The 9600-nt window shown below is 39.1% G+C and overlaps 1 protein-coding gene across 1 annotated transcript; it reads right to left on the bottom strand.

Moving 5' to 3' along the window:
• Positions 1–281: 281 nt before the first annotated feature.
• CHCHD7 (coiled-coil-helix-coiled-coil-helix domain containing 7) lies at positions 282–9509 on the bottom strand. Its single transcript, XM_004697567.2, has 4 exons — positions 9349–9509; positions 4187–4252; positions 2649–2747; positions 282–979 (listed from the first exon to the last, which is right to left on the bottom strand). Exons 2-4 carry the CDS (start codon positions 4238–4240, stop codon positions 875–877), a joined length of 258 nt encoding a protein of 85 aa, XP_004697624.1. The 5' UTR covers positions 4241–4252; positions 9349–9509; the 3' UTR covers positions 282–874.
• Positions 9510–9600: the final 91 nt, after the last annotated feature.

Genomic DNA, 9600 nt, shown 5'->3' with positions numbered 1-9600 from the left:
TCAAATTGACATGAAATTATGTAACTACCACAAATCCTACATTACATTGTACTGAACCAATGAACCGAATGAATCTTCATACCCGCCCTTTCTATGCTCTTTTTCATCCTATAAACAGAACTTGTATGTCTAAGGAATTCACCCCTTACCATCCACCATGACCGGCCCCTCCCCCACTAACTATGGCTCAGAACCTGAAGCTGTAGCTTCAGAGAATTATCTAATGTTTACCAGTTTCAGTTATGGAATCCTTTAAGCTATTCCTTAAATAAAGAAACCAGTGGGTTTGCATGCCATTTACTTAAGACAACTTTCCTGTCCGACTGCTTTCCCTCTCAGTCAATACAAAACCTTATGTATCAGTTTTCTTAAAGCTAGAACTTTTTAGAATGAGCCTATGATTTGAGACCCACCGCACTGACTCTAAGTTCCCTTCCCTTCCACCTACCTTAACCTCCATGTACGAACTGTCCACAGACTACTTCCCCAACTTGGGTCAAGCTTGCATTCCATCATGTTACTACTCCAATCCAGTTATTCCAATCCTTATCAACACTGCCCTCCTTCACCTTCATTAGGTCTTTGTCCAAACTCTACTTTAAACACTGAGCAAACACACTCAACTCATATACCTTCCGTTACACTAATGTACCAGCAGGAAGTAATGTAAACCCTATTCCACAAAACAGCCACAGCATACCATCCCCACAGCACTGAGCAAATGCAAAGGACACAGTGCTAACTAACACTGTCTCCTGTTGGAAAATTTAAGCACCACCTGGAAAGGCCTGTGAGTTCTTGAAAGATTACAGTACTTGCTTACTAAAAATATTTATCTGTTTAAAAGTCATATCAACAATTTTAATGCATTCCTTCAATAGGGCATTTTTCCCATGGCTTTCAAAATTTCATCTCTTTCTGATGCTGTAGGCATAGGTGGCTTTACTCCCTTCTGTCTTCTCTCAACCAGGATAGAATTCTACATGTAGGTATTAAAAAAAAAAAAAAAGGAAAAGAGCAAATTAGAATTAGTTATATATGGATTAGTTAATTATTTGCCAGTAATTTGTTATTGCTATCTCAAAAATGAAATTCTACAACCAAGTTAAAAAGTAAAACAAAAGGCTTAATTCTGGGACACCAGACAAATGTTTTCAAATTATTAACACATAAATACAAATCATTAACAGTAATTTGGATGGATATATACTATGTAACAAGAGTATCTAGTCTATCAAGAAAAAGATACTGAATAATTGCCATATAAAGCCAAGTCAATTTAGCAAAGGCCAAAGAAGTAGCTAGAACCTGTGTGTACAGAAACTAATTATTCACCAAAGTCTCAGAAAAAAAAAAAGAGACCATTAACTACCATGGGCCACAGTGGAAGGGAAGAGGCAAGCGAAGGCAGGGAAAGTTACACACTTTGTAGGAACTTTGAAAATTATTAGATTACTGCTTTACATAGTCAATGTAGATGACCATAGGAGATCGAAATGATAAACCTGACTTGAACAGTTAAGACCTTGTCAGTTGATTCCCTATCCCCATACATGTTGGGCCTGATCTGGTCTTCAACATTTTCTATGTTTTTTCTTCATATTGGGGTTTAGCTCTGACAGATTTTGTCACTGGGGATAGCCCTGCTGAATTTTTGTTATACATTGTTCTTTTTTAGTTTATGAAACCCAGGATTGATGAACCTATAGAGACAGCAAGTAGAATAACAGTTTCTTGGGGATACAGAGGGAGAAGGTGGGGGGCAAAGGGGAGATGATCCCAGGGAGTTTAAGAAAAAAGGGAATGTTTTGTAACTGATTGTGGTAGCAATTGTACAATACTGCTTGATGTGACTCAACTATGGAATGTATGATATCTGTGTTACCTCCCAATAAAAAGGATTTGGGGGAAAATTTTTTTTTTTAAAGAGTACCATTTTAGGGATACTGATACTTACCTACCCAGAAGAACCCACCTACATTAGAAATACATTCTTAAAGCTTTGGAGTAGAATGAAAGGGTTAAAAAAAAGTTCTCAAGGTGAATAGCTTTAATATCAAACAAATCCATTTTTAAAAGGATTTTAACCAGCTGTAGTTAGGCTAGGATGTAACATCTTGATATCAGATCTCCCTTTTGACACATTTTGAATTTTTTCTGTTTTTTAAAAGCTTTTCTTTCTTTTCCATTGAAGTATTCCTGTTTCATTTGTTCACTGTTGCTGGGTACTTTTTTTTCCCATTTTTGTCTGTACGCTTTCCTGTATAGAGAAGTCGGGATGGGTGGATCTATGAAGGCAGCCACAGGATTAATAATTACCTGGGGACATGGAAGGGAAGGTTGGGGATAAATAGGGAGTTGGCATCAGTGGGCACAAAAAGGGGGAAAATGTTCCAAAGTTGACTGTGGTGATGACTGCACAACCCGTCTTAGTATGACTGAAGTACTGAATTGTATGCTTTGTTAATTATATCTCAATAAAAAATTTTACAAAGCTCTCAAGCACACTTTAGAGCTAAAGGATACAATTGAAAGTTTCAGTTTCATTACAGCCAGTTAATAGAAAAGGATAATGGTTATTAATTTTAAGCTTCAGTTTCAGGCCTAAAACATGGAGTTTTATAACAAAGCTAAGAAGCCAGGCTTACCCAGAATCTCCGGCAATTTTTGTACTTCAAGAAGTAAGCAGAACACCTTTCCCTGTTATAGTTATTTTCATCCAGACATCTGGTAGACAAGTCAGATTCCTTTAACAGGCAAGATGAGTATCATTTAAGGGTTGGAATGAGAGCTAAAAAAAGAATTCTGAAGCTGTATTGTCGTCCCCTCCCAAAAAAAAGAACTATGTCATTCATTTCTTTAATCGGCTGACACTAATGAAAACTGAATGAACTCCCAGCCCTCATCCTGCTCAGGGCAGACATCTATTGGATCAGTTTTCTGTATACCAAGCCATAGGAATTTGAGTTAAGGTACCCACTGAGATCATTTAATGTAGTAAGTATTTAACAGAGAAACTGAGGCCAGGTACAATCTGCTCAAAATCACTGCTGCACACATAAAATGAGTAGCCCGTTTCCTAATTCATAGCCCTGCTCCTGCTTTTCAATCAAGTTCTCACCCTGACCCAAATGTGTGATCTTGGGATCGATCTGGAGATTCCAGCGGAGTCACCTATAGTCTACTTCAAGGGACCCTAGTTTAACACCACTCATCACAATGTCCTTTGACTATAACTCATCCCATTATATGAGTTTATACATTATTATATAAGGAATTTTAATAGATATAATTGATATCACTTGCCCTGAGTTCATAGGGCAGTCGCCATTTGGAATTAAATTTAAGCTGTTTGAACTGGATGCATGCTGCATAACAAACTTCAAAATGAAAGGTGTGATTCTGAGAAATCATAAAAAAGCTTCAACTAACAGGTAATTTGTTTTCATAGCTCTAAGAAACATGTCTGTCTGTCTAAACATTTATTTATCATAAAAGTGGTTCAAAAGTGATTGAATATTCAGAACAAAACTCAATTTCTATGAAAAAAATTTAATAAATGCATAGATTTGGGAAATGCTTATCAGATTAGGGAGCAGAGTTTTCATAACACCAGGGTGAGAACCGCATTAGTCAAAGCTGGAAATAGCCACAAGTATTGCAGGTCATATCAAATAAATGCCAATAACAACCTACTATTACAACAAAACCCTTTATTAATATTTTTTTTGAAAACCTTCAACTTTCAATAAACTAATTCTTATCAGCCAGTTACTTTGTCTCAAGGACATGAAGAAATTCTGACATAAAGACATAACTTTCAGTGGCAGTTAAAAAAGTCACATTTCCAATTTTCCATGCTTGGGTTAAAGATTTCTTCAGTGTTACATATGCCTGACTAGTATTACAGGGATAATTAATCATAGGCATATTATAGAAATAAGAGAAACTAAGGAAGAGACAAATCTTTAGTTGTTGGCTAAATTTTGAATAATAATAATAATAATAATAATAATAATGCTCCAGTGAAATAGGAGCATTTCAGGGCTCCTTGTATATGTGTCCACTGGTCAGGAATTTTTTTTGCACAGAAATATCTTTATGCAACTACTACAAAAAACAGATATGCAAAATTAGAAGGTTATTCTTCCAACTTAACACTCATGAAAATTAAAAGCCAACCTACCGACAAACACGGGTTTATGTCAGGATCTCTTAGCCTCCGAGTTACCATAGGCATGCTAGCAGTCTTCTGAAAGATTTCAAAAAGAAGTTATACAATGCACAAGAGAAAATAAATCACATTACTCTCATAAGTAAATGAGAATTAATTTTGATGTAATGATTATCTAGTAAGAATTCTATGTACTCTATATTTTGAGAATAAAGACGTTGACATGTTTTTCATTTCATCTTCTGAAATCTGATTAGAATGTTAACTAAAAGCATGGACGACTTATGCTTATTCTAAAGTTTAAGCAGCTAACAAAATCTAAAAGATGGCAGACACTCTAGTGATTACTTCCTTATGAAATGTTGCATAGCAAGCAAAATAAGCCTGGAGTAATTTAGTACAATGAAATATTAGTAAAAAACATGTATTACCTAATGTACCTAAATGCCTACTCAATGGCCCTATAAGAAAAAGCCAAATAATTGCTTGACATTTTCAAACCCATCATGTGTTATTGTTTTTAAAAGAACTTTCAACGGTATCTTCTACCTCTACTACATCTGTTGCCGGAAGGAAGTCAGAAAATGCGACTGCGGTTCAGTTATCTTCCAACTGAAGTCTTAGAGGTATAACTCGGCAAGCCTTTATTGATTAAACATAAATCACAATTCACCAATGTCTATTGGTTATATAAATCATGTAATAAGTATGTAAACTATGTAAGTGTCAATTAAAGTTGGTATTCCTATTTTCTTTTTAAAAAATTCTTAAAAATAAACTATTTTGTTTTAACGAGCCACAACTTACTACTAGAGTCAATTCCTGCTCATAGCAACCCTACATAGGGGTTTCTGAAATTGTTAAATCTTTACAGGAGCAGACAGCCTCATCTTTGTCCCTCAGAGTGGCTGGCTGGTGGATTTGAACTGCCAAAACTATGTGCTTAGCAGCCCAAGGTGTCATTATAAGTCAGGATAGACTGGATGACAGTGGACACATATACAAGGAGCCCTGATGACACAGTGGATTAAGCAATGGGCCGCTCATCCATCAGCAAGCAGTTCCATGGGGCAAAAAGTTGGCTTCTGGTCCTATAACATGATGCAGTTTCAGAAACACTAGGGAGCCCTCTGCCCTATAGGGTCCTTATGAGTTGGAACTGATTTGACAGCCATAGGTCTACATATATGTGAGGGAGCTTCAAAGAGTTCATGGAAAAATGGAATTAAAAGATAATAGAAATTTCCCACAAATGTTTTGAAGCCCTGCAGTACCTTCTGTTAATGAACCAATAACTCACAAGCATTTGAATATACTCTGGTTAGCTATGAGTCAGGATCAACTCATTGGCAGTGGGATTATGTTTCATACTAAGCTTAAGGAGCTGAACTAACTTGTACTCCTGAACCCTGTTTTAGCTTAATCAATATTCCTCCTAAAGAGAGAAAATCTTACTAAATCGTCTGTGTGACACATGGAACTCCACTGAATAAAGAATATAGTCGTTGGTCTTAGTAACCAGGAGTCAAAATGTATATATGAAAAGATTTTTATATTGCACGCTCAAGATGAAGCCATAAATAAAACACCACACTGAGAAATAAAGTATATTCGCGAAAAATAGCAAAACTCTCTAAATTCTGAAAAAAACGTAAGCATTCTCAATCAAGAGTCACCTACTCCAATTATCTATCAGGTAAAGGACCAAGCTAAAAAAAAAAAAATCAATATTTGTAAAGGATGGAAAAGGATTGAGTCATCCTGGTGTCCTGTGACTTTTTAGTATCCAGTAGGTAATCATTCTGTAGCCTAGGTTGGTGTAGTGGTTATATGTTGGGTTGCTACCTGCAAGGTTGGTAGTTTGAAACCAGCAACCAGTCTGCCAGAAAAAGATGGGACCTTCTATTCCATTAAGTTATTGTCTTGGAAACACACACTAGCAGTTCTTAACCGGTCATATATCATTGCTATGAGTCAGTATCGACTAACTCAGTGACAGAGTAAGTGAGTGAAGAAATCATTCTATTTCATGATTTTCATTACTTTCACTATGTGAAAGTACCTAGTTAACAGTCTCTTTGACAAAAAAGAAATTCAAGATTCCATCCAATTGTATCTAAAAGCGTCCTCATTTCCTGAATATAATTATTTTATAAGCTTGTTTTCTTCCTAGGAGAGATGACCGGCACTAAGTAAATTCGGTTCACACCAATCCTGCAGTACGGGAACACAACTCTTAACTGTTCGCATTTCTGGATATCATCCCAACAATTATATGTAGACAAAAATAAGGCCGCATGCCTTACATAAAAGTGTTTTACCCTGCGAACCAATAGAGAGGTCCGAGGGGTTAGCCCCAATCCCAACTACATGGACAGCCTCCCCTCCCTAGAGAAGAATTCACTTCAGAGGACAGCACTGAAGCTACAGCTCAGGGAGAGGGAATGTCTGATCAGAGCACACTGGAGCAAATGAAGGGGAAGGAAGAGAGAATGGAACACATCCTGACCCACCAAGCCCTGAGGACAATATTCCCGCTGAGAGCAGCCAAAGCAGAGAGGACCACAGGGCCAGCCCCACTACCAAACTCAACATCCCTCACTGATCAATAGCACTCTGGGAGAGAACACTGGAGACACAGTACGGGAATTGTGCCCAATCTAACCCCACCACCCTGATAAGGGCATGCAACAGAACAGCAAGGGGAACAGAGCAACAAAGTCCCCAGGGAATACTAAAAATAGACTTTGGGGCCAGAGAATGGCACCCCATCAGACTCAACTAGAAAACACTCCTAAAGGTCAATAAACAGACCTTGAACTATTTATAGGTTTTTCTTTTTGTTGTTGTTTTGGGGTTGTTGTTTTTTGTTGTTGCTTTGTGCATATTATTATCTCTGCAGGTCTATCTAGATAAGATAGATAGGATAAACAATCCAGAGGAGAAAACAATGGGACTGATGGTTCCCAGGGGGACATGGGGGAGGGGGGAGGCAAGGAAGTGGGTGTTAACAAACTCAGGGACAAGGGAACAAGTGATCTCAAATGGATGGCGAGCATAGTGTAGGTGGTTTGGTAGGGCTTGATCAAGGGTAATGTAACCGAATTACTGAAACCCAAATGAAGGCTGAACATGATAGTGGGACAAGAGGAAAGTAATAGGAAATAGAGGAAGGAATTAGGAGGCAAAGGGCATTTACAGAGGTCTACATATAGGTACATATGTACATATGTAAATATATTTATAGATAATGATAGGGAAATAGATCTATGTGCATATACTTATAGGTTTCATATTAAGGTAGCAGATGGACATTGGGCCTCCACTTAAGTACTCCCTCAATGCAAGAACACTTTGTTCTATTAAACTGCCATTCCATGACGCTCACTTTCCCAACACCATCGCTGAAGACAGAGCAGGTGCATAAGCAAATGTGGTGAAGAAAGCTGATGGTGCCTGGCTATCAAAAGATATAGCATCTGGGGTCTTAAAGGCTTGAAGGTAAACAAGCGGCCATCTAGCTGAGAAGCAACAAAGCCCACATGGAAGAAGCATAGCAGCCTGTGTGATCACAAGGTGTTGAAGGAATCAGGTATCAAAGAACATATCATTAGGAGGGGGGAAAATGAGGAGCTGATATCAAGGGCTCAAGTAGAAAGCAAATGTTTTGAGAATGATGATGGCAACAAATGTACAAATGTGCTTGACACAATGGATGTATATATGGATTGTGATAAGTTATATAGGCCCCAATAAAATGATTTTTAAAAAATCATATCATTGTGAATGAAGGGGAGTGCAGAGTGGAGACCCAAAGCCTATCTGCAGGCAACTGGACATCCCCTTACAGAAGGGTCACGGGCAGGAGAGGAGCCAGTAAGGGTAAAGTATAGCAATGATGAAACATACAACTTTCCTCTAGTTAAACTTTAATACTTCCTCTCCCCAACTATCATGATCCCAATTCTACCTTACAAATCCAGCTAGACCAGAGGATGTACACTGGTACAGATAAGAGCTAGAAACACAGGGATTCCAGGACAGATAAACCCCTCAGCACCAATAATGAGAGTGGAGATACCAGAAGGGGAAGGGGAAGGGGAAGGTTGGGGAGAAAGGGGGAACCGATTACAATGATCTACATATAACCCCTTCCCAAGGAGATGGACAACAGAAAAGTGGGTGAAGGGAGACATCGGACAGTGTAAGGCATGGAAAAATAATAATAATAATGTATAAATTATCAAGGGTTTGTGAGGGAGGGAGGGTGGTGTAGGGGAGAAAATGAGGAGCTGATATCAGGCTCAAGTAGAAAGAAAATGTTTTGAGAATGATGATGGCAACAAATGTACAAATGTGTTTGATACAATGGGTGTATGGTGGATTATAATAAGAGTTGTATGAGCCCCCAATAAAATGATTTATTAAAAAAGAAGAAAGTGTTCTACCCTGCACGTTACCGTTATCAGTCAGGATTCATTTAAAATAACGCCTGGGGACAAGACATGTACCTTCAGCAGGCTTCCAGCATGATTTTATTCACATTTCATTTCCTTCAGAATTCCAAATACAAGTCAATCTTAGTCTGGATTTCAGAATTCTTACTGTATTACATGGAAATGTCAATTTAGAGTTAGGATCAGCCTGAAGGGCAAGATAGTGTTCTGCTTAAAAGGGCCTAAACAAATGTTACAAGGATTTTCTTGTAGAGAATGGCCGGAAAGAAAGTCAAAGATTTGAGGGAAGGGTTGCAAAACCACAGTACATTTGAGGAATAATTCTAAAACCAACTGGAAAGGACCCAATGCAAAAATGAAGATGAAGAAGAAAGGGGGCAATGCTTATTAAATAAGTATTTCTTTATTTCCCGATCCAATTGTTCACGTCCCCCCTCCCAAGTTAGCTCTGGAAGCGTTCTTGCCCAGTCTGGGCAGAGCCCAGGCAAGGTCTGTGGCACTGCTATAAGGTATCTGCAACTAAGGGGACATCCACCACAAGAGAGCCTAAAGCCCTTAACCCGTGGCTGGGCACAAGCAGTAAAGCCTTCCCAAGTCCAGTGGGTTTGGAGGTCGACTGGAGACCCTGGATATGTGCGCATTCGAGGATTCCCGCGGCTCTCCGCGACGCTGCCTGTCCCCGTCTAAGTCCTGGATGGAGGACACAGGTGAACACACCTTGCTTCGGCCAGGGACGCCGACAGGAGAAGCAGGGACGCAGAAAATTGGAACCAGATTAGCGGTGGGGGGAGGGTAGGAGGCAATTCGGCTTCAAAGGTTGATATCAAGTTGTGGAAATACGAGTTTGCGGCGCCCGGAAGGGCAGGGGTCACCCAGCCAGCCTGTAAGTGGGAAATGACCCATGTCGCGGAAGGAGGTTGGGGGGGAAGGGGTCCAGCCTCGGCGAAGTCCGGAGAGGCGCTTCACGCC

Source organism: Echinops telfairi, unplaced genomic scaffold (assembly GCF_000313985.2).
Source record: "Echinops telfairi isolate 266 unplaced genomic scaffold, ASM31398v2 ScPeMD7_1;HRSCAF=3_0, whole genome shotgun sequence".
NCBI classification, from domain to species: Eukaryota; Metazoa; Chordata; class Mammalia; order Afrosoricida; family Tenrecidae; genus Echinops; species Echinops telfairi.
Note: the sequence above shows the minus strand (reverse complement) of the source record. Positions and strands in the feature narration are given on the sequence as shown.